The 25674-nt window shown below is 41.3% G+C and overlaps 1 protein-coding gene and 1 long non-coding RNA gene across 2 annotated transcripts in view; both read left to right on the forward strand.

Annotated features, from left to right (window-relative positions):
- The window catches only part of mao (monoamine oxidase), a 31163-nt gene extending 16468 nt beyond the window's left edge, over nucleotides 1–14695 (forward strand). Inside the window, exons 4-15 of the mRNA XM_019876947.1 lie at nucleotides 3547–3651; nucleotides 3756–3847; nucleotides 4121–4262; nucleotides 4805–4954; nucleotides 6242–6401; nucleotides 6495–6591; nucleotides 7734–7787; nucleotides 7872–7929; nucleotides 9659–9756; nucleotides 9829–9940; nucleotides 12521–12583; nucleotides 12668–14695. Coding sequence (XP_019732506.1) covers nucleotides 3547–3651; nucleotides 3756–3847; nucleotides 4121–4262; nucleotides 4805–4954; nucleotides 6242–6401; nucleotides 6495–6591; nucleotides 7734–7787; nucleotides 7872–7929; nucleotides 9659–9756; nucleotides 9829–9940; nucleotides 12521–12583; nucleotides 12668–12823 — 1287 coding nt within the window. The 3' untranslated portion in view covers nucleotides 12824–14695. The remainder of the gene's footprint in view (nucleotides 1–3546; nucleotides 3652–3755; nucleotides 3848–4120; nucleotides 4263–4804; nucleotides 4955–6241; nucleotides 6402–6494; nucleotides 6592–7733; nucleotides 7788–7871; nucleotides 7930–9658; nucleotides 9757–9828; nucleotides 9941–12520; nucleotides 12584–12667) is intronic.
- Nucleotides 14696–14991: 296 nt separating this feature from the next.
- Nucleotides 14992–24212, forward strand: LOC109519992 (uncharacterized). Its single transcript, XR_002169063.1, has 3 exons — nucleotides 14992–15231; nucleotides 18125–18231; nucleotides 23776–24212. It is a non-coding gene; the product is annotated as an uncharacterized LOC109519992 (long non-coding RNA).
- The last annotated feature ends 1462 nt before the right edge of the window (nucleotides 24213–25674 follow it).

Genomic DNA, 25674 nt, shown 5'->3' on the forward strand with positions numbered 1-25674 from the left:
TGTCCATCCATCCATTTTCCGATCCGTTTTATCCTCACAAGGTGGGTGCTGGAGCCTATCCCAGCTGTCAGTGGGCCGGGGACACCCTGAACGGTTGCCAGTCAATCACAGAGACGAACCACCATCCCCACTCACACTCATACCTCGGGACAATTTAGTGTTCAATCAGCCTGCCATGCATGTTTTTGGAATGTGGGAGGAAACCGGAGTACCCGGAGAAAACCTACACAGGCCCCGGGAGAACATGCAAATTCCACACATGGAGGCCGGAGCTGGAATTGAACCCGGTACCTCTGCACTGTGACCACCGGGCCACCCCCGTGTGTATGTGTGTGTGTGTGTGTGTGTGTGTGTGTGTGTGTGTGTGTGTGTGTGTGTGTGTGTGTGCGTGCGTGTGTGTGTGTGTGTCGTGCGTGCGTGTGTGTGTATCTATATCTATATCTATATATCTATTTATATATCTATATATCTATCTATATATAGAGAGCGAGCGATCATCTATCTATCTGTCTATCTATCTATCTATCTATCTATATCTATATGTATGTACCAGAGGTGATTGCTCTAAGACTGCAAGGGAAGCTCAGCTTCCCCTAAAATGTCAAAAAGTAAGTGATCAAATATATGTGTGTACGTACAATTGTGTGGACACGTCATTGACTAAATATGCGCTACAACGCGCTCAACTTTTGTTCCGAATCAGCTTCTTATTACTGGTTACGACGCGACTCTCTTCTCATTCATTCCCACAGCTTCACTGTGCTTTAAACTGTGTGGACGCTGAGCGTGGACCGCGCGGATGCTGGCCATCTAGAGAGTTTAGTTAGGTTGTCCCAATGCATTGAAACGAGACGAGTCATTGGATAAATGCTGGTTTTGTCCCACCCATTGGATGCTCAGCATCTCTGGGAGTCTATGGACAGTGGGCGTGCAGAAGATCAGCTTTTCTTCATGATGATTGGATGATCTCTCTGAGGCTGAATCTCTTTTTGATTGACAGCGACATGAGCCAATGATCTTATGGTGAAGGCATCCTTTTCCTTTTAATTTTTTTGAAAAGGAACGGAGAGTAGAATTCACGTATGAATAAACGGACACATTTTATGATGTAGGCCGAAATTGAGCTTCCCCTCCTTGACAGACCAACATCCACCACTGGTATATACACATGCTATGTCGTGATATTGAGAAAAACTAAATAATCACCACCAAATGTGGCGATGTAGACTTTTCATGGGTTTCAGAAGAATAAAGAAACAACATTTGAAGATGCTCATTTTCACACGGAACAATTGTTATGCATGAACAAACTCTGACTATCATGACCTTTCTTACAATGAACTTTCTCCGTGTAAGCGTCTAATCTAAATGTCTACATGAGTGTTGAGAAATAGTTCAAAAGTCCAGCCACTGACAATAGCACAATTGTCATATAAAGTACTAAATAACGTTAAGTAAAGTGGAAGACGTTTTGCAATCATCATCTTCTAAATGTGTTTTGTCATTAATTATATAACATAAGTAGAAAGCACATTTAAGATATTTGGGTCATTCCAGACCCGTAAGCACAATTTTGGCATCAATATCTTTGAAAAACATAAGCATTAATTTTATTTATTTACTTATTTACTTATTTTTGAGGGGGTTTGTTGTTGTTTCAAGAAAAAAAAAACAGGCAATAAACTCAACTGTATTTTAGAGCACTTCAAAACAGCCACCCTGCATACAAAGAGCTGTCAGCAAAAAAATATTAATTCAATCAAGACAGTTAAAATAAAACGGTCACATATAAACAGTAGAAAGCACAACACAATCAAACAAAACAAAGTTTCATGCTGAGTCAAAAGCCAAAGAATAAAAATATGTTTTAAGACAGGGGTGGCAAACTCAATTTTGTCGGGGGCTGCATCGTAGTTATGGTTTCCTTCGGAGGGCCATTATGACTGTGAAACCAAATCAAATGTAGGAAGGCCTGTTCAAATATTACAATTATTTTCAAGGAGGGATTGGGAACAAAAGGTTTTTAAAATGCATTCATATCCATTATGTCATTGTTAAAATTGCTGAGTTTACATATTTCCTGTTCAAATACATGGGAGATACAGGAAGTGCAGCAGAAAGAAACCAAGCTCAGCTCAGGTTATGCAATCCCTCCACAAAATGCAGAAATATCACAGTTCAATAGTGCCATCTGTTGGTGATACTACTTGACTAAAACAGGAGGCTCTTGTCAAGTGCTTGGTCTGTCTCTTCTCGTGCCCCCAAATTTTGGAGTCCAAAAATAAGGTTCTCTAAAACAAACTAAATTAAAACTGGCGGCTCGGTGGTCCAGTGGTTAGCGCGTTAACCTCACAGTGCAGAGCTACCGGGTTCAATTCCAGCTCCTCCCTGTGTGGAGTTTGCATGTTCTCCCCGGGCCTGCGTGGGTTTTCTCCGGGTGCTCCGGTTTCCTCCCACATTCCAAAAACATGCATGGCAGGCGATTGACCACTCAAAATTGTCCCTAATTGTGAGTGTGAGCGCGGATGGTTGTTCATCTCTGTGTGCCCTGCGATTGGCTGGGAACCGGTCCAGGGTGTCCCGCGCTGAGGGCCGGAAGACAGCTGAGATAGGCTCTAGCACACCCGCGACCCTTGTGAGGATAAGCGGATCGGAAAATGGATGGATGGAAATTAAAACTATGTTTAGAAGTTAGACATTTCTTTGGTTGTTCTTTGTTTGAACTGTGTGTGGTTAAAAGATGTTATATATAAAAAGAATGCAGACATAATTAAAAAAAATACAGTAATAATCATGTCTGGCTACTGTAATGACAATGTGTTCGGCTCCTAAATGTTTAACCTGACTCTAATATTAATGCCTCACCAGCCATCAAAGCTTGTGGTCGAATTAACACAACATGTGAAATTAAAAAGACTTCACCACCCCTCATGTAAAGATAAAGTCCAGGGTTTGGCAGTCATGACCTTCAAACTTTCAATGTTACTGTTTGCATAATGTCTGTTTGAGCTTGTGTGCTTGCATGCACATGTGTTTATGTGTCCTTGCGTGCGTGTGTGCGTGCCATCCAGACAATCAATGATAAAACCAGTCTGGCGTGTTTAAGAGCACAGTACTGTTATCCAACAGTGTATTTGTCCAAAGGTGAAGTTCATTCAAGTTCAAGGTCAATGGGCATAACCTTTGCTATATTATGTCCACGCCTTACTTAAACAGATGCATGCTTTCTGGGAAACAGCTATAATAATGCTCATAGATGCTGTAATTCACACACACACACTCACTCACTCACACACACTCACACACACACACACACACACACACACACACAGGTTAAAGAGCAAACAAAACAGCAAATATACAGAGCTATGATTTGATAGTACAGTCTTACAAAGGCAGTACTATGACAATGACATGACACGAGAGAGAGAGAGAGACTCAGGGTTGTATAATGTTTCTGGCAAGTAAAAGGACATTCTGCCTGCTGTTCGTAAAAATGTCACTGAAAGGTAAATCCAAAAATAAACTTTCCATTGCGTCCTTTAGGGAAAGTCTTCCACCTTCAAAGCTTCCTTCCCACCCTCGTGGAACCCTCTCGTCCATTTGGACTTCAACAATCTGTTCAGGACCTTCGACGAGATGGGCAAGGAGGTAAACTCTGGACGCACTCGTGTCATCTGCACGCTCTTCTGTTCTGGAGTCAATTCTGACCGAGGGGTTCCTCCTTTTTTTTTTTTTTTTTTTTTTTCTTTCAGATCCCCAGAGAAGCCCCCTGGAAAGCCCCCCATGCTGAGGAATGGGACAAGATGAGCATGCAGCAGCTCATAGAGAAGATCTGCTGGACCAGGTAAGACATCACTTGGTTACATTTGTATTTAAAGTCTAAATATAACTTAACAGACACTTTATTGACACTTAATTAAATATTGAGGCTCGGTTAAAAATAACATTACAACATCTACAACCATTATTAAAAAACAATAAGAAGGTAAACAATGTAAATCGTAAAACAAACAAAACAGTCACACATCTGACTTCAGTCAAGGAAAAAGCCAATTGAGCACAGCTTACAGTTGCGCAGTTTCAATGCCAAATGCTCCTACTGGCCTTGTGTTTGAAGTGCCACCCGTCGCTTCGCCACATTGTTTATCAACGTGAACGTGACCTCCGAACCCCACGAGGTGTCGGCCCTCTGGTTCCTGTGGTACATCAAGCAGGCAGGAGGAATCATGAGGATTTTCTCCACAACAAATGGAGGACAGGTATGATGCTTACCTTGTGAATATGCGCACTTTAACTGGCCTATGTGTATATACTTTTGTGAACTCTGCCTGGTAACAAGCAGCTCTGCAATCGTCCAATCCGAGCACTTCTGTTGACCTATATAGTTAGGTCTGCTACAATTTTCTTTTATCGTGAATTGTGAATGATTTCTTTTGCTAGTCATTAAGTTACAAGCAGGGGCGTCTTTAGGTTTTGTAGACGGGTGTGGGGATGTAACCATCTGTCATCCGTCCATCCATTTTCTCACCCATTTGTCCTCACAAGGGTCGCGAGCGTGCTGGAGCCTATCCCAGCTGTCTTCGAGCAGTAGGCGGGGTACTCCCTGAGCTAGCTGCCAGCCAATCGCAGACACACAAACAACCATTCACAATCACACAATATAAAGTGCCTAATTAACTTGCTGTGCATATTTTTGGAATGTGAGAGGAAACCGGAGTACCCGGAGAATACCCACAAAGAACATTCCAACTTTATTCACAAACAAATACCACGATATAATTGCTCTCTCTATCCCCTGCAGGAGAGGAAGTTTGTGGGCGGATCAGGTCAGATCAGCGAGTGCATGGCCAGAGAATTGGGCGATCGGGTCAAGCTGCAATCGCCGGTCTGCAGGATTGACCAGAGTGGCGACATGGTGCTAGTGGAGACGACGGATAAACAGACCTACATGGTAACAGAAAATTTCAGACATACTTCCAGGTGGCAATAGACTGAGCTTTCTCGGATGGCACCACTAGGAAACAAATATGGCGGTTATGTTGGCAGAGGCAACTTTACCGTCAAAAGCAGTGTCTGGACTTACTGTAGCGGCCATGTTTGCAGGGGCAAGACTCCCTTCCAATGTAACAGAAATCACTCACGTCAGGTTAGCCAAGCTATAGGCACGAAGCTCAAAAGGAGCATGTCGTATTGCCATATTCCTATCTGTGGAGCCAATCATGTACAAGTTTCTCGACCATGCTATTTTTAATACAGTTCAGTTTTTTGTAAAGCCCTTATCTATGACACCTCATTGTAACAGAGTTGAAAAAAAGAAGTGCTAAAGTAGCGTGTGTATGGGTTCCAAAACACTCTTGGTTAAAGAAAATATACCCCAGGTCTCGTACTTCTTTTGGGGAGCGAGAACGTTTGGCCCCGTTTAATTTTCATCACACAAACATTTTCCACCATCTCTCTTCTTACATCCTCACTCTGCAATACAACCCTTTTAACGCTTAAACTAACATTGTGGCTCATGAACATAATCAGATGCACACCATTATCCTCCTTCTGGTAAGATTGAATAACCTTGAAAACCTTGTTTTAAACTCACACTGTTCTGTACTGGGCGTTTTTAGGCAATGAAAAAAAAATACAAATAAATAATTTTGTAATTTATAGGGTGGTTTTATGCCATGAAAATAAGTACTTAAATGTAACACCCAATAGGCTATTTGTTTTACAGCGGGGCAAACGTTAGCGAGCATTAGGACTGCCGAAACTAAAACTGGAATTATTTAGCCATTATTTTTTGCTCAAATAGCCCAAGAAAGACAGCACCACCAAAAAAAGTGGACATACCTTTGAGAGTGAGTCCCTTTTGAAGTGGCCTACTGCACCAACAGACAGTCGTCTATTTTCTATATTTGGCCTCCTCACCCAGTTTTCACTGGATTCATTTTTATGTTTTTGAAGACAACCTAAACCTTTTGGGTTTGTGTCTGACAGTGCAACCCCAAACACAATAATTTTCTGTCGTTTTCAGTTCAGGTCAATGGTAGTCACTTCCTTTTGCCACCTGGAAGGTTTTGGTGGCCTATTTTTTTATTTATTTTTTTTACAAACATTATACAAATGACTATAACTGCACCATGTATCTATGCAGTCCTGACACAGAGAAATCTGAACTCCAAATGCAATAACCATCTGTTGCTCCGTGCTGCCATCTAGATGTTTGTTTGTTTTTTAACCTCCTCAGGCCAAGCAAGTGATTTTGGCCACCCCTCCTGTTCTCAACCTCAAGATACACTTTAACCCCGAGCTGCCCCCACTGAGGAACCAGCTAATCAATCGGGTCCCCATGGGCTCGGTCATCAAGTGCATGGTGTACTACAAAGAGAACTTCTGGAGGAAAAAGGGTGACTAAAACAAGCAGGGGAAGAACTTGTCATTTGCTTTGGATGTGCTGGTTTTTTTTTTTTTTTCAATTTTACGGGGGTTGTCTTCTTCAGGTTTGTGTGGCAGCATGGTGATCGAGGACGAGGGGGCGCCCATTGGACTGACATTGGATGACACAAAACCTGATGGCAGTATGCCGGCCATTATGGGGTGAATGCACTGAAAATAATATTTGAATCAGAGATGGCTTGATGTGCCCCAAACTGTCATTTTGAGGCAGATTTTTAACAAAAACGTCTTTACTTTTTTTGAGCACATCAGGTTTTTTAGATTTTTTTCGATTTTTTTAACCTATAAAAGCTTGCGCAATACGGATTTTATTTTTATTTTATTTGACCTTTATTCAATTCAGGTCAATTGACAACAATTTTTCATTTATAATGACACCCTGGCCAAGAGGCAGCATAAGAGGAAGTTACATAAAAGTGATAAGAGCAAAACAATAAAACCAACATTGTGTCAGACATAAAACTGAAAAAAAATATATGAACATCATCCACAATAAACATAGCGATGAACCTTGAATGTAAACGATTAAAAGTCAGCAGGATTGACAGCCAATCTGCCATCCTAGGCGAGGTTTTATAGCCATCATTATTTCAGGTCATCCAAGTCCACCTGCCATCGGCAGCGACAGCCAATCCATGTAGAGAACATACTCCGTCAGACGCGGATGCAGCACAAGCAGTGTTTGAAAAAATCTAACAGTGTTGAATACCCCGCAATGACATATTTTTTTATTTCACCAATCACCACTTTTGGGAGCGTGAGCATGTGACGCAGTTAAGTACGTTCTTGACGCCGAGTGGCTGTCGTAGACGACAATAAACTGGGCTGGCCTGAAATAATGATGGAAGGATGACTGACTGCCTGAAATGCCCGCAAGTGGTTATTAATAATAATTAGTTTGAATATAATTTTATTGAAGGTAAATTTTCTGGCTATTCTTTGCAGTGTGCCACAAGTGTTCTCGAACAATGGTTTGTATTTTACCATGTATTGTCATTTATGGCTGTGATGTTTCAGAAAAAAATCACACCCACTGAATCCAATATTTAATTCATAAACATAATGAAATATATTACTGATATACATATTGGTCAACTGGTTTGCACGTCGGCCTCACAGTGCAGAGTCTGCTGTACAGACTGTTCATTCCATTAGCATTAACTAGCTCCATTCATAACTTCAAAACATGTCGGGATTGTCCTAAACCCAGTTGCATTTGCACTTGAGTGTACAATTGAAGATTAAGGCTGATTTTAAGATCATGTTGTTTTTTTTTCTGGCAGATTTATCCTGGCCCGCAAATGTAGAAGGTTCTGCGGGCTCACCAAAGAAGAGAGGTATTGTTCTCACAGGGACAAAAGATTAACACAAACATGTATCAAACGTTCATTTCTATGCCCACAACGTTCTCTCGTATTTAGATTCAAAAGGATCTGTGAGAGCTTCTCCAGAGTGCTGGGCACTGAAGAAGCTCTGCATGTGAGTTTGGAATCCCAAACACAAACAGGAATGAATCTCTTACAGTCTATCAGAATAAGAATAAGAAAACCTTTATTCGTCTCACAATGGAGAAATTCCCAATTTACAGCAGCAAAGTTATGAAAGGAAGAAAGTAGAAGAACAAAAAGTATAGGAGCTGCCATAAAGGCAGCCACTCTCGCGGCGCCATCTTGAAGTCATAATAACACAATAACAAAATAATATAACACAACACATAAGACACAGAGTCATTCAATCTTAACGACTTTTCTGCATACTCTTTGTTTTTTGAAGCAGTTATAGATGAACGAGGAGAGTATGTAAACCCTATGGGCTTGATTTACTGAAGGTCTGCGCACACAAAAGAGGCACAATCTCGATTGCTGAGGTAAAGGGTTGTGCGTGCTAATCTGCGTACATCATGACGCTCGAATCAAAACAAACCACCTGATGAGTCAATGTCAGGTATAAAGAACCCAAAATGAGTGAAACATTTCAAAACCAGTTGGGTAGAAACAAGGCAACATAGTGTGTCGTGTGACGCAAAGCAATTTCCTCGTATTTCATGGCCCTCTCAAATTTTGTCACGGTTGATGCGCGTTTTGTCCCATTTTGTGATGGCTCTCATGACAAGTTTGTGTATATGGTAGCCATTTAGTTCAATCATGGAGGATGTGACAGTTAAAGGGGAAGCCAACCCCTAAATTTTTCTTATGGCATTCTTAGGGGGCAGCCATTTTGCCATGGTCTGACAACTGAAAATGACATCACAGTTGCTCTGGGCTTGGGTAACGACCAATCACTGCTTACCTGTTTTGTGAAGCTCATATGAATCAGAATGCCATGTTTAGACTCATGGGACTTCATAGAACACATTATTGTCCAGGAATTTTTTGGGTTGACTTGCTCTTGAAAGAGCTTGTCGTCAGACTGCAACATTACCTTCTACTCTGGTGTGATAAGACACACGTTTTCGAGGGTTTGTTGCATGAGTAGATAGGTGCGTAGACTCGCTGCCTACAACTCTTCAAAAGCATAGCAATATGTCAGAGAGAGAGAGAGAGAACTCTGACAATACCAGCTCACTGTGCAGTGTTTTTATAAATAATGGCCTCTTTTGCTTATTCTGGTATCAGAGATGGATGAGTGAATTACGGCAGTTATTGATTGAAAACTATTTATTGAGTGGCATTATGTAACACACACACACACACAGACACACACACACACACACACACACACACGCACACACACACATACAATCCAGGGGAGCTTCATCCAACTCTGCCAAGGCCACAGTTGTGCATCAAAGCTACCCGGCGTCCATGTTTCATCCATAGAAAGCCTTGGAAAAATGTAAGAAATGTTAGCGACCCCATTTGAATGTGTGGAGCCAAAAAGTTAACAAGACTTGACGGAGGAAAGTTTCGATTAAATGGTGCTGCTGTAGACATTGAGTTCATAGTGCAAATGTAATCTAACACTTTCAATTCTATAATGAAAAACTTCGATTTGCACTTGCGGTACTCTCCAATCTGTTACATTAGCCAGACCTGGAACTCTCTTTTCAGTTTAAATTTAGCGCACACTATTTTGGGGATTTTGTAAAAGATTGCAGTCTAGTAAATCACACAAGATATACCCACCAACAGCGCAGAGTCTGTTTAGAGTGAGAGTGAACACACACCTTTGGGTTCTTATTAAATCAGGCCATTAATGTGTGCGCCAGGCGATCCACTACGAGGAGAAGAACTGGTGTGAAGAGGAGTACTCAGGAGGGTGCTACACGGCATATTTCCCCCCAGGCATTCTCACCCAGTTTGGAAAGTAAGGACAGTGGATGAATGAGCTGTGTCTATGGTGAACAGCGGTGAAACCCTCTTCGTGTCTTCCCCGCAGGGTGCTGAGAGAGCCGGTGGGCAGGTTGTACTTTGCAGGCACCGAGACCGCCACTGAGTGGAGTGGCTACATGGAAGGTGCTGTCCAAGCTGGAGAGAGGGCAGCCAGGGAGGTCAGAACACACACAACATATCAGACTATGTTGGAAAAAATGTCATATATATGCTTGCTTTATTTGTAGACAATGCAGGTTCTCTTGTGTGTAAAAACTGGCGTATCTTGATTTTAGCATGTTTAGAAAGTTGGCCGGTGGCTCTGCGCCGTGCTGGACGTTCTGGCATATGGTGGGCGTTTGCTTTGACACACCCTTGGGGTACCTGATAATGTAGTAACTGAAAGTAGAGAACACTTTACACCGACTGGAAGCAGGTCCCAGTATTTGCACAGGTTGTGAAACATGATTTTGACCCAAAGCTCATGACCGAAGGTAAGCTTATGAACATAGATTGACTGGTAAATTGAGAGCTTTGCCTTTTCGGCTTCGCTCTTTCTTCACTACGACAGACAAACACAGATCCATCTGTTGATCTCATGCTGCATTCTTCCCTCAGTCGTGAACAAGACCCCAAAATAACTCCTTCACTTGGGGCGGGCTCTCATCCCCAACCGTGGTCTTAGATTTGGAGGTGCTGACTCTCATCCCAACCGCTTGGCAGCAAACACAACACGGTCGATCCCCTTCTCCCAATCCCCAAAACATATGTCAACTGGTTGGCTGAAGTCTCATCCACCCTTGAGCGCCCTACTGAGGGTGCTGAGCTGGTCCACTGAGATGCTTGACGGTCAACCAGAATTCCCTCAAGGCTGTCCGGAAGTCATTCTTCATGGCCTCACCTGTTTTGACCCGATTTTTTTGCCTCAGCGACCACTGACGCTGCTTTCCCATTAGTCTGCCGGTACCCCATCAGCTGCCACTGATGTTTCACAGCCCAAAAAGGCTCGATAAGGTACTGCCTCCACAACAGGCATGACCAGCTGATGGCCACAGCTCCCAACTGCTCCGAGATGGTGGCCTTTTGCTCCCTGCAAGTTTCTGGCAATCCTCTGCTCTACGCTTTTATCAGTAATGTAGAAAAAAATGAGCGGAGTGAATATTTACTCTTGAGCAAATTTGGACAGGAGGTTTTGTCATCAGCAATATGGTATATCGCTGTATATTGTGTATATTACTGTAATGCACTTTACTTTGGAGTCAACCAATCCTCTATTAAGCGTCTCTAGGTGGTTCACAATGCTGCTGCTCGCCTCTTGACTGGTACTCGTAAGAGGGAGCACATAACTCCTACTCTGGCATCCTTTCACTGGCTCCCGATACATTTTAGAGATCTTTTTAAGAACCTGCCATAACATTCCATAGCATACAATACAATGCCGCCCAAAATGAACGTACAATCTTACACAACACTAAAATGGTCCAATACAATCTGATGCTATTTTAAAAAAGCCATAAAACACCATGCCATGCATTGACACGATCCGTTATCTAGTCGTACAGTCTCCAATGTGTTTCTTTATGTGGAATATCAGGTGCCTATATTAATACTTCATTTCTAAATGCATTGTTGTTTTGTAACTTTGTGACTGACAGAAACCACGAGGCTCTTTACTGGGACTCATATTGTACTGTTACAGGACGTCTTTGTCGATGCACAAGTTACTAATCCTAAATCTCAGTAAGACTTGACCGAATTTCCTGTCTTCTGCCTTATGCTGAGCACCTGGTGCCATGCTAACATCATTAGCATCATGCGATATCCTTTCGCCTCCTCCATATAACAAGGTTGGCTGGCACTCCCTCACTATCACCAGGGATCAGCTTGGCTTTGTTTGCCTGATTGGAAGGCTTCCGCCCCACCTTAATTCACTTTGATGCTGAAATACTGGAACCCGAAAGTCACTTGTGAATGCATACATGTCTCATGTGTCCCTCACACATCCCGTAAAAGACCCTCTTTCAAGTTTAGCGTGCCGCGCGCTTGGAGTACTTAACCGGCTTTGTTGAAATACGATTCCCTTGCTCCGCAAATCTCTTTTAAAATCTTGTTTTAGTCATCTATTTTAAAAAAAATAATAAATCATAAATGCCTTTTGATGTTGCACTTATTTTCCTGACACTGATGCTGGGAGAGAGTATCTCAAGTGTGCTGTTTGCATTTTGAATGAATACTTGTTTGAAGATTGATCACAACAATACAAATCTGTCCCAAATATTTTACTGTAAAAGGGAACAAAACTGTCTTGTCGTATTTTAAGTATCACTGTCGGGACGGAGTGGCGCATTTGAATGATAGATGTTGTTGTGGTTGGTAGTTACCAACATTTACGGTAGATAGGTTAAAACTGGGACAGAACTCCAGTATTTTATGTTATATTTTAAAGAATGCAGTAGATATGACCTTACATTACGTTACTTTCTGTTACATGATATTGCCTTAGGTGACTGTTACTTATGTGATGTTACCTTGTACATTATGTCACCTTACATTAAAATGACAAAATACGTTATGTTGCTTTACCTGACATTGCATTAGCCTAGCTGTAATAATTAAGTGGAAATTAAAAGTAAATTAAAATAAAGTCAATTTTGTTAAATTATGTTATGTTAAAAAGTGAGAATAGATGTTTTTTTTTTTTTTTTTTTTAATAGCCCACTCCCTGAATGGCACAATAACCACTATTTACTGTGCTGCAGATTTTGTGCACGATGGGAAAAATCCACCGCAGCCAGATCTGGCAGACAGAGCCTGAGTCAGAGGTGAGAAGAGTCTTTCGGGAATTTTACCACACATACTTAAGCGACACGTGTGACTGTAGCCCTGCCTCTTCTCCATCCTAACAGGATGTGCCAGCGCGCCCCTTCGTCACCACCTTCTGGGAGAGGAACTTGCCTTCAGTCGGCGGTCTGGTCAAGTTCGTGGCAGTGTCGGGCTTTCTTTCTGTCGCCACAGTGGCTGGTGTGGCCGCCTACAAGAAAGGCCTCATCCCTCGGTGCTAGATACCAGCGCTGCCGTCTCATCACCGCACTTGTGTACTTACTTGCTAAGCGCGACTTTCCACATGGAAAGAAGTGCGCTGACTGTTGATTCATAGCTACAATTTCTAAAACTATACATTTGTCAACCTGAATAGCTAAGCTACATGGATTCCTCTTATTATAATAATGTCCATCCCTATACACACACACCATACATTTCCAATTATCCTCCATGCCTTTGCCAATTATGTGACTTTTTTTTTTTAACTGATCCTGCTCAGATGTGCGTATCTGAACTTCTGTTGCACTGTGTGGGTGTTATTTGTATCGTGTGTGTGTGTGTGTGTGTGTGTGTGTGTGTGTGTGTGTGTGTGTGTGTGTACAAAGTGTACACTGGTGATTTTAGGTGCTGATTTACTGTGATGATGCAGCAACTGGGCCATTGCAGATGGTAACAGTGGAGGTTAAAGCTTAGGTCTGTTATCTTTTTCTACCAATTGTCAAGATGTAGTCATGAAAATAGCGCACTTTTATCCATCCATTTTTCAATTGGAATTGTTGTCTTTAGGACCACGGGCAAGAGGCAGAGTAAACCCAAGACTGGTCGCTGACCAATTGTGGGGTCAAGCAATCATTCAAAAAAAAAAAAAAAAACTCACGGGATTAGTTCGCAAAAAAGAAAACAATAGTGTGTTCCATACATGTATCTGTACATGGATGTGAATCGGAATTTCTTGCAGGGATTTATTGACATTTAAAATAAATATGAGGAGTATTTTTTTAGCGGCATGCAGCGACTGCTGTATGGCTGCTGGTTGAGGAGAGTTTTGGTCGATGTAATAGAAGCATTTGAATGTATTTCCTTAAGACTAATTGCGCAATTTTTTTACTCAAAATTTATTTCTCCTGCATAAGTCATCTATTTTGATGGTCTGCATAAAGGCGCTTCTTATTGTATCGCTTCAATGTTATTTAAAGAATCGGACATCTTTTAATCACAAATGTAGCTTATGTATAAAAATGAAGGTTTTGGTTGTAATTGTCATCAATCCAAAATATGAATAAAAGATGGATTGTAGTCACTTGGAAAAACAGTAATTGTCAAAAAAAAAACAAAAAAACACCAAACTCTTGTGTCGTACAATTTGTGCGTGTGTGTGTGTTCATGTGCATGTGCGTTGAGGAATTCATACTGTTCTTGTCTCAAAGTATGATGTGTGTCTGTTTCACCAGTGTTGTTTGTTGTGCCTTTATGGGAAAATTGTGGTGTTTCACGAATATTATTTTTATTCTCTTAAGTGCCTGTGTGACTGAAAATTCCACACACTCCTTCTTGCCCTCAGTGTTTAGGAACTGCTTTAATAATGCAGCCATCCCTTAAAGGGGCCGTTGACAGCTTTCAACTGAAAACTAAGAAAGAGTTTGCCATTTCAGGCTGTTTTTTGTTGGGGTTTTTTTAGGTCCAAAATACGATCACCGGGAAAGCACATTTCTTCATAGAACACAGTGGAAGCTTTAGAAAATAACGTTATTACCCCCTGCCTGACAAAGCTGTTAGTTTTTTTGGTGGGTAGGGTTCTATTACTGTCCTGTAAAGTCTGTTTCTGTTTTAGCAATTTTGTACCTTCATAGGTGGTATCAGTCTGGTAAAAGAGACAGGGCATTGTCTGTTCGCCCCATTCACACAGGTTGCAAATAAATAACTCAGACCACATTCTGTCATTGTGTAAAATGTTGCAAAAACGCAATGTAACACTTGTTTTGACAATGCCAATGTTGTGTGAACATACCTTAAGAACACCCTTTTAGATGTCCGTATTTGATTGCTGAAAAGAAAGTGGTGATATTTACAGGAAGAAAAAAGTTAAATAAATCTTTTACTGCTTACCTGTGCATACCTGTGCAATCCCTTTTTTATTGAAGTTTTGGGTGTGTGTCTGTGTGTGTATACAGTGTATATATATATATATATAGTTTGGTGTTTCAACGTTCAATTAAATGTAGAGGAAAAATGATTGAGTAATTAACAATGGTGTTTCAAACATTAAAAAATGCCTACGGTATTTTGAAAATATTTATACCGAAATATATACACACACAAATATATTTTATATATTTTTATTTTAGTAGTAGTCGTACTACTGCAGTACTACTACTAGGAGCATTATACACACCAGGGCGTCCTGGGTTTACTATAGAGTTCCGTTCTTGCAGCGGAAACGTACCGGTAACCACTAATGTGCACGTAAGCTAGTACATGTCGCAATCGAATGCTTTAGCAATGCATATTTGTCCTTAAAAAAAACTTTTAGGCCACAAATACACAGCATCTAAAAGCAAAATATGAAGTTGGGTGGTCACTGATCGTGTATCATACAAAGTTCTTCCGTTGGAAACGTCATATGTCTGTCGTCAGGATCCCATGCAAGGTACTTTATGCTAATGCTATGACTTTCTAGGTAGAGTTTTAACATTGACCACTAGAGGGCAGTTAATGGCCACTTTAAAAAAATCATGGTACGCTTGGTTTCGAATTCATTTTGGACCCAAAATTCCGTTTTTGCACGCGCTAAAACCAATAAAGGGGGTTTATTATAATAGTAAATGTCTGTTTTTAAAATGGCATTATCGAGCAATTTAACGTCTCTTGGAATTGAGTAGGATGCGCCCAACGGCAAAACCACAAGTCCCAGAATGCTTGCTCACGGAGCAGTTACGTGACCTTAGGTGTTTTTATTTTCTCCAGAATCTTACTAATGCTAAAAATTTTAAACATTTTGCTCTAAATTTTTAAACGTACACTGTCCATTATTATAAATATTTCACAGCCAATATGAATGTATTTTTATAAAAGTGTAATTTATCACATTATCACAATGCAAAAGTTTGACTGTGTGGCATTTGTGAGTAATTATGGAAATATCGTTTAATATTAATCTGAAAATAGCAGCACAGACCCAGTGGTTAGCACGTCTGCCTCACAGTTCTGAGGTTTGGGTTTGAATCTGTGCATGGGCTTTAAAACTCACCTATTTGCTCTTTTGTGCTCAGGCCAAAGCACTGTTTAATACCATATAAAAGTACTGCTTTGGCCCTATCTCATGCTACAGAACTCTGTTAAAGGGATTTTCTTTTGCGCTTTGCCAAGTTTGTCACCATCCTGTGGCATTACAAAGATTTATAAACTAGTTTCCATTTCCTCGCCGATTTTCTCCTTTCATTATTTCATGACAGTGCTTGGTCCCTCCCTTCCTGTGTACACTCTATGTGACCGGTTGGCAAGCAGTTCTGGGTGTAGACCTATCCCACCTTTCACCCGAAGTCAGCTGGGATAGTCTCCAGCTGACCCATAATTTTAATAAGAACAAACCCTACAGAAAATCAATATGGATGGATTATTCTTCAAAAATGCATACATATGTGGCCAAATACATCTCCCACCAACTACACAGATTTATAAATATACTTTCATGGCCACTATATAGTCCTATTAATTCCCTGCACACATTCCTATTAATTTCCATGGAAAGTGTCAAATCCAAGCATCATCCCTACTCATCGGTTTTCTTCGGATCACCTCTTATGTTTGTAGTAGTGGCGCTAATGAGTGTGGAGCAGCTTTTTAAATGCGGAGCAGGGATAAATGGTGTATGTGCAGAAGCTTTGCCACTTGACATATGGCACCTTAATTGCACTGATCACTGCCATCTTAGCGCACAACGCCGACGGCTCGTCCAATCACGGATTGACATGGCGCACTTAGTCAGCACCGCCACTTTCTAATGCGCTGTGACATGTCAGGCTTGCTTGCTTTCAAAGTACACACACACACACACACACACACACACACACACACACACACACACACACACACACACGCGCGCGCGCGCACGATCACACCGGCCTCTCCTTATGAGACTGCAGCCCTGCTCCTGGCCTCAGTACACTTTGCTATTATATGAAATGTGACACTGTCTATTTACCTCCCAATCCTTCACGATGGGAATTGGATTCAGAGATGGCAACAGTACAAAGTTGGAGGAGTGTGCGGGTGCCACCACCACCCAACTGCAACCATACTACCCAAGTGAAATGTGCTGGAAAATGTTCCAAGACTCGGAATATTGTTAAATCCATCGATCCATCCATGTTTTAGACCAGTGATTCCCAACCTTTATTGAGCCAAAGGCACATTTTTTTCAGTTAGAAAAATCGCACGGCACACCACCAAACACAATTGTCACAAAAAGAGGATACATTTGTCAATTTTATACTTTTTGCCATCTAATAGAAGATTTCTGGTGTATTTAGTTTGAAAAATGGTTTGATCCATCTCTCTGAGTGTGTGTGTGTGTGTGTGTGTGTGTGTGTGTGTGTGTGTGTGTGTGTGTGTGTGTGTGTGTGTATACATCCACATAGACAGACAGGTAGCCTAATATAAATGAAATAAGATTGCTTTTCGACAAACAAGAGCTCGAGTAGTTTCAGGTAAGACTGTTCAATCAAATGGTCTATCCTTCTAGAATCATTCAAGTTGGATCAATGTCTTAGTATGTCTTCATATAAAAATTGCTCAGTTATCTGACTTTTGGCTGATGGTATCGAGACAGCAGGGAGAGGTTTTGAGTATTCAGAATATTATTTTATCATTTCTATGTCTTTCCTTGCATTCAAACTGTCAGTCTGTATTGTGGTTATTTTTCAAACTTACATGGCAGTTAATAATGCTTATAATGTCACTTAAAATAAGGTGATGATGACAGATTAGCTCTGGAAGGGATGGATTAGCTTCACATTATTTGTTTTGTGAACACTTATTTTGAAATATCATCAAATAAGAGGTTATCCAGCGCCCAGGAACAGTGTGTGTTCTTCCTTACAGGCTCCACTGCGTAAGAAAGTGAGGCCAGACAGAGGTAAAATGTTGAGAGGTTAAAGGAGTGTGGAAGCATCAAGACGTTCACTCAACTTCTCTTTTAGCAATAAATGAATAAAAGCTCTGTTGGAAGTAAAATACTTTATCGCGTAAATGATCTGGCACCTTTAGTGCCCCCTGAAACGACACACAAGCAACTACTGCAATTTTACATCTGCTAGTTTATGATAGCATTTGAGGTAGGCAATCCAAAAATACAGCATTTCTTTATGTAGTGAGCTTTATGTAGTCAACTATAAATGGGTAAGGCCTCTATTTATACATTTTGGAAATAATAGGTGGTAAGCAACCAGTCCCCGTGATCTTAACATGGATAAGCAATGTCGGAAATAGATGAATGGGAAACTGTTAAACAATAACACTATTCATCAATCCATTTTCTACAGTGACTGACTGCCTGTCCATGTGAGGGTTGCAGGTCCTATCCTAGATGACGAGAGGCGCGGTACACACTGGACTGGTCATCCGTCACTTGGTCACAGGGCACATCCAGGTAAGTATTCACACTTGCATTCTCACCTTTTAAAACACAAGCGAGGCGGACTACTCACCCCGTGTTTCGTCCTCAATTCAATTGCCTGTCTTTGTTCTGTTTTTAAAGATTTTAAATATTTTTTTAATCATGCAAAGCACATTGAGTTTCCTTGTGTATGAAATTAAATAGAAATAGAACTGCCTTGCCTTCAATTAACCTAACATGCATTTTTTTTTTTTTTAAATATGAGAGGAACAACAGAAAAGGGGAACCCCACACTGAGATTTGAAGCCCAAACTTGGAACTGTGGCACACACGTGTGAACCAATACATGACCCAATACCTCTTGACTGGTACTCGTAAGAGGGAGCACATAACTCCTACTCTGGCATCCCTTCACTGGCTCCCGATACATTTTAGAGTTCTTTTTAAGATCCTATTATTTGTTTTCAAATCTTTTAATGGCCTCGCTCCACCTTAGCTCTCTGGGCTCCTCCGCCCCTACATACCTGCCCGGCGCCTCCGGTCTGCGGACCAGACATTAGAAGTACCAAGAACTAAGAGGAGGCTCAGAGAGGATCGAGCCTTTTCCGTTGCTGGTCCCTCTCTTTGGAATGACCTCCCACTGAACATTCAGCAAGCCCCCTCACTGCCCATCTTTAAAACTCATTTGTATTCTTAGCTTTACTGTTTTGTGCTTTCTACGTCTTCGTTATTAATTTATTATTTTATTGGTGTATATATGATATTTGCTCCACGAATAGCACTTTGTATACAGCGATGGCTGTTTTAAAGTGCTCTATAAATACAGTTGAGTTGAGCTGAATTGAGAATACATGACCACACTTCCACAAAAATGCCAGAACAGTGGTACTTTGAATTTTGTGTCTAATTTGTTTCGTGATCAAGTTCATAACTCAATTTACTCATACAGTATATACGACCAATTTTCTGTGATTGGCTGGCAACCAGTTCAGGGTATCCCCGCCCACTGCCCAAAGACAACTGGTATAGGCTCCAGCACGCCCACGACCATTGTGAGGATAAGTGGATTAGAAAATGGATGGATGGATGGATAAGATCAATTTTCTGAACTGAAATGCTGTTAAGCCATTCAAGCCACCCCAAAAGAAATATAGGGATGTGCGGTCAGGGTAGGCATGTGAAGCAGTGCCTCCCCTTGCTTGCCATTCTCTGCATGGAAAAAAAAAAGAATAATGATTACATTAAATTCTGTTCCATTTTAGTTCTTCCCCATGCTTTACATTGATTTGCTTTTCACCACAATAATTATCAATGATTAAAGTAGTAGCTGAATGTTTGCTTAAAGATAGATAGATAGATAGATAGACAGATAGGTAGATAGATAGATAGATAGATAGATAGATAGATAGATAGATAGATAGATAGATAGATAGATAGACAGATAGGTAGATAGATAGATAGATAGATAGATAGAAACATGGACATATAGAAACATGGACATAGTAGGAAATTGGCTCATCTGTTATTATATCAGTCTGGCTGTCTGTCCGTCTGTCTGTCTCCCGCTGCAAACCTCTCCGTCACTGTTGTGGAGTGATAAATAACTGAAGTAAATAGCAAAGCCACCTGAGTCTGCAGTGGGAAGAAGCGCAGGCGGGAAGGATGGAGTTGAGAGAGAGGCTTTGCGAGTCTTAATCCCCAGAGAGGAGTGAGCGCAGTTTGTCAGGAAGTCAAGCCCTGGAACTCGAAATAGTACGCTGCCCATCTAGTCAGGTAAATCGTTCTGTGGAGGAATGCAGGAAATGAGTGCAGGTATATAAGATAACCAGCAGTCACTGTCTTATTATCTTTGTAAAGGCCAAGATATTTGATACTGCTCTTGTATTGGATCTCTTCAGATTGTGCAGGTCTACTTGATAATATATTTGCAAAATTTGTCATATATACTGCTCAAAAAAATAAAGGGAACACTTAAACAGCACACTGTGACTCCAAGTGTTCCCTTTATTTTTTTACTGTTATAACAACTTTGTTTGCAACAAGCACTGGCGAACAAAAAACGGGTCAGTTATTTCATGTAACGTATTGTCTGCACTATAAGGCACACCTAAACGCATTCAATTTTAGCACGTCCACCTCACAGTGCAGAGGTTGTGGGTTCGAATTCGGCTCCGGCCTTCCTGTGTGGAGATTGCATGTTCTCCCCATGCCTGCGTGTTTTTTTTTTTTTTTTTTCAGGTACTCTGGTTTCCTCCCACATTCCAAAAATATGCATGGTAGGTTAGTTGAACACTCTCAATTGTTCCTAGGTGTGACTCTGAGTGTGAATGCTTGCTTGTTTATGTGTACCCTGCGATTGGCTGGCAAACCAATTCAGGGTGTACCACTCCTCGAAGTCAGCTGTGATCGACTCCAACATTCCCACGACCACCGTGAGCATAAGCGGTTCAGAAAATGTCTCTACATCTGCCCTTCTTTTCATTCGAAGTTATCTGGGACAAGCGCGATAGCAACGGATGGAGTGATGTTGCAAGCCTATATAAGCATCTTCTTTAAAGAAGATGACCAATCAGCAAGCAGATTGCACTGGAGGCTTTTGGACATTGCTGATGCAAAGGAGGCAGCCTCAGGACTTGTCATCCCTCTCTCAACCATTCACGGATGGCAGCCCTGACCCCATTCACACGCTCCAGTGGCCACCAGAGCCCAGGAGTTGATGCTTTGTTAGGAATGGGACCTCACTGCTACCTCAAATCCTCAGGTGAGCACATGGAGGGAAAACTCCACATTGAGGACATAGAAGACTTTCAGAAATGAAAGACACAGGCTCAATCATTTGTCATTTCACATCATGAATGTAAAGTACTGGTCTAGTGCGCGCAATTGGCTGGTGACCAGACTAGGGTGCACCCCACCTCTTCCCCACCGTCTGGGGTACGATTCAGCCCACCCATGACCCTAATGAGGACAAGTGCTTTGGAAAATGGATGCATGGATGGATGGTCCAGTGCCTCATGAGACCAATCTGTTCCTAAGGGGGCAACAGTGAATCACGGTATGTGCACTAGGACGGTCCAAACATTTAGTGCTTTAAGGCAATAACTCATTTTGGCCACTCGTTTTCTGTCAAGTTGAGTGTAGGAACATAATTTGAATGGAAATTTGCTAGCTATTGCTGTATTGGGGACAGCTTGACAATCAGAAAGTCCAATCTCAAATGTAAAAAAAAACAAACAAATAATCTGGATGATACTTTCTAATATACAGTTTGCTGAATTACCGGTACTTCACAGAGAAGTCAGAGAGGTTGCAGGGGTTCATGCAACTGATTTCTGATCATTGCCCGCAATTCACTTCCATATCAGAGACAGTGTGATAACATCAGTGGTTCACACTCCCATTAGTCCCCATGGACAAGAGCACTAGGTTGCCTCCAAGGATCACATGAGTAGCCCGCTGGCCTGTTCCAAAAATAGCTCACAAGTGATGGGGCACTGTGATTTTTTTTTTTTTTTTTTTTTATCATTATATTCAAAACTTATGATTAAATTTCATATGAGCAAATTTGTTATTTCTGAAGTGTGAATCAAATCTGGCACTTAACACTTTAGCATCAACAGACAAGCTTCAAAAACGCTGGTGACCCCCGGATGACCTTCATTTAAGCAGACTTGAATGTTTCGGTTTTATTTGGAATGGTGGAGGAAGCCGGGGTACTCAAAGAAAAAAACTGGTAATGCATGCGCACTTCACACAGGAAATCCAGAGCAGAAATTCAAACCGCAAACTGGTGAACTGTGAGGCAGATGTGCTAACCACGAGTCCACCCTCGGCTGTCTGTGCAAAAACAGAGGAAGTCTCTGGTCACATCTTTTATGCTTTTTCTACCCCCCCCACCCCCTTCTCTTTGTTCCCCATCCTTCAGCCTCCCACGTACTAGCCCCAAGGTTTCTCTCAGACCTGACATTCAGATTTGGCGAGTGAAAAGTTACACAGGGCGTTAGGAGAAAAAGATGAGAGAGGAATAAACCAAAGAGGCCTGTCAGAGTAGAGAGGTCACGACCAAGGAGAAAAGTGTTAATGAAAGCACAACAAAGGATGACGAGAGCAAGCGACTAAGGGTTGGAGATAAGAGAGACAAAGGGAGAGTTGTGTTTGGGCTTAACACCAACCCTCCAATCTAATCTCCCAGAGGGACAAAGAATTCTTAACAAGGAGCCAGGGAGGGGGGAGCGCTTGGTCCATATCGCTGCTCACATATCGATACGTTGTTTGTGTGTTGACTGATGAAAGACAAGAAAAGCGCTGGCTGCTAAGTACACCTCCTCTCCACAGGGGTCTAATTATCTTCCTCCAACCTCATGCTGCAACAAATTTTGGCATATTCCTTCTGGCTTTCCCCAGAAAATATCCACAATGATACCTGGATGATGATTTTCTTTCTCTGTACATGAGTGGTGTCTTGTGGGTAGGGATAGGAATCACTCGCAATCACAATAAACAATATAACATCATGACGATGACTCACAACACAATAATGCTGATACTTTGCCATTGGGTCAAATAGTCATGGTGCAATAAGTGATATGAACACATTATTCTGATATGTATGTGACAAAAAAAAAGTGACATAGCTCAGCATTTTTCGGAATAAAACACACTTCTTGTAAATCTCATCAAATTAATGCAATCCAAAACACAACTCTCGGTGACACATAGTGAAAAGTAATGATGCTTGTTTTTTTTTTGTCATCATGATTCTTTACCAACAATATTGACGCTATCACGACACGTTGCTTGTGTGATGAATGAGACATTCTGTCAAAGGTGGTCTCCGAATGCCTGCTTCACAACACAAATCGTGGCCAACTTTACACCATACATTACTGTATATCAGAGGTTTGATTGTATTTCCTTCGAAACTATTTTGTGTGACTCGTCATCCCAGTGTCCAGAAAATCAATTTCTTAGCCATGTCAAGGATGTTCAGTACACTCCTTGCAAACCACATTTAAAGAGAATGAGAGGACCCGCTTTTGCCGGGGATGCAACAAGTCAAGTGTGCTCACGCCCACAGCAGCGCAAACAGCCATTTTTTTTAAATGCACCAGCCTGCTTGCGTCTGCGAAAAAAACAAGACTCAGTTAAAAACGCAGCTCACTGCACTGATAATGAATTACCAAAAATGAAAACTGACACAGTGGTTCATTTTCTCTTTTTCACTTTTAGTTTTTTTAATGTGTTGTTTTCTTGGTTCTTTTGACCAGTGATTTCTCTTTACGCTTTATCGGTGCGTTTTTGTTGTGGAATAAATAGTTTTGTATGGATTTTTGCTTGTGTCTACATTTGTGGGATCCGACCGCCATCCAGTTCTGGGGAGCACTAGTTACCTATTTCTTGAACAGGACTGTGGACTACTCATGTAGTCCTTAGATGGGCAGGGGGTGGGTGGGGGGGACTTCCTGGTGTCCACGGGCACCACGTTCGTGACCCCTACTATATTGTGTTTGAAACTTTTCGATGCAGATATTTTGTCCCACTCCTCATTCTGAGTCAGTTCATTTCCTTTTGCATCAGAGTCCATTTGTGTTGGTCATGATATCAGTGGACACCACCTGGTTTGCACCTGCATTGAAGCTCCAACGTCATGGCCATTCATTTGAATGACTGGCTTGCCTCTTTCCTCTGGGGAGGATGCTCGGCCAGAATGAGAGAAAGCTTGCTTCATGCGTGCTGGCAGGGAGTCCATCACATCGCATGCCCATGTGTGCGTGCATGCATGGTTTTTAGGAGGCGCTTTTTCCAGACGGTCCTAAGAGATAAAGCCCACCGAGATACTCTTATGGCAGCAAACACCAACAACACTGAAATCCAATCCGTGCTTACTGCCTGTGTCCCCCCTTTTGAAGTTCCAACTTGGAAGATTTGAGTGTGGTGAATCGCCTGAGCTGCTCTGTTTCCATCAGTGGCCTCAATCACACCCCCAACCGCCACTTATGTTTTGCTGTACTCTGACTGGCCCAAAAAATAATAATAATAATCGCATGGGATTGTTTCAATAGCATTTGCTATTCATGAAGTCACACAAGATAATATTAAGTCATTTGGAATTTGCTATTATAACACGTCATTTATTGACATGTTCACATTGAAGACCCATGCAAACATTGATGACACAGGTATATATTGACTGGGCACCTTATTAGGTGCACCTGCAAATTCAAACAAGCTTCAGTGCATTCAGTCGAGTGCAGACTTTTACGAAGGCCAACCAGTGGGTTTTCTATTGCGCTCCTCCCCATTGGAGTTGCAAATGAGCAGGAACTTATCACAGCTGACTTTGGGCGAGACTTACGAGACACCCTGGACCCTGGGTGCAGATGGGGACCTTCATTTATTCATTCATGTACAAACTCCCAATTCCATTTAAGTTGGGATGTTGTATAAAATGAGAATTAAAAACAGAATACAATGATTTGCAAATCCTTTTCAACTGAATATATACAGTACATTAAAAAGACAAGAAAGACATTCAGTGCAAACTATTAAACTTAATGAACTGCATTGTTGTTTTTTGTTTGTTTGTTTGTTTGTTTGTTTGTTTTGCAAAAATCACTCATTTTGAACGTAATCAGGTGTAAACTACTCATCGTTTACAGCTCTGCAGTTGGAAACGCTTTCCATAATTTGAAACTGAAATCACACATTCTAACAGCATTTGATTTATATATATATATATATATACAGAGAGAGAGAGAGAGAGAGAGAGAGAGAGAGAGAGAGAGAGAGAGAGATAGATAGATAGATAGATAGATAGATATAGGTTTTACACTCTGTATCTCAGAAGTTAAATAAGGTCACCAAAATATTAGTAACATCCGTCAGTCTGATTTGTGCACACTGCAAATTACAACCATTTAAACATACAGGACATTCTTAAATCGTTGTCATTCAAATCATAAAAGTTTGTCGTAAAAAATTACATGCTGGAGATAATTGACCAAAGTTGGACTTTTCCACCGCTGACATGACACGTTTTGTCTTGATTGTCAATCTATCTACAAACTTTGGGTGTTTCTGAGTTTGCCTGTCATTCATAAAAGTAATTCATGCTAAATCATCTGGTAAGTATTAACATTGAGGTTCATTTTGCATTGAAATAACAAAAACATAGATTTTGTCATAAAACTGCAGTAATAAGTTACAAGAACGGTTGAGATTTTGATGACTAGAATCGCATCAGCGTGTTTCGTTTGTCAAAGAATTGAAGTGACATATAAAAGCATGCAATTCGTGCACACATAGATTACATTCTCGATCAGGTGATATCAGAACTGTAAAATACAGCATGACAGAGTTATTTACACATTACATGTTCAATGTCAACAAATAAACAACCTTGAGACACGTTCAAAGAGGGATGAAGTCATGGGGGGGGGGTAGTTTGATATGATATTTGGAGGAGGGGGCGGGGGC

Source organism: Hippocampus comes, unplaced genomic scaffold (genome assembly GCF_001891065.2).
Source record: "Hippocampus comes isolate QL1 unplaced genomic scaffold, H_comes_QL1_v1.1 scaffold110, whole genome shotgun sequence".
Taxonomy (NCBI): Eukaryota; Metazoa; Chordata; class Actinopteri; order Syngnathiformes; family Syngnathidae; genus Hippocampus; species Hippocampus comes.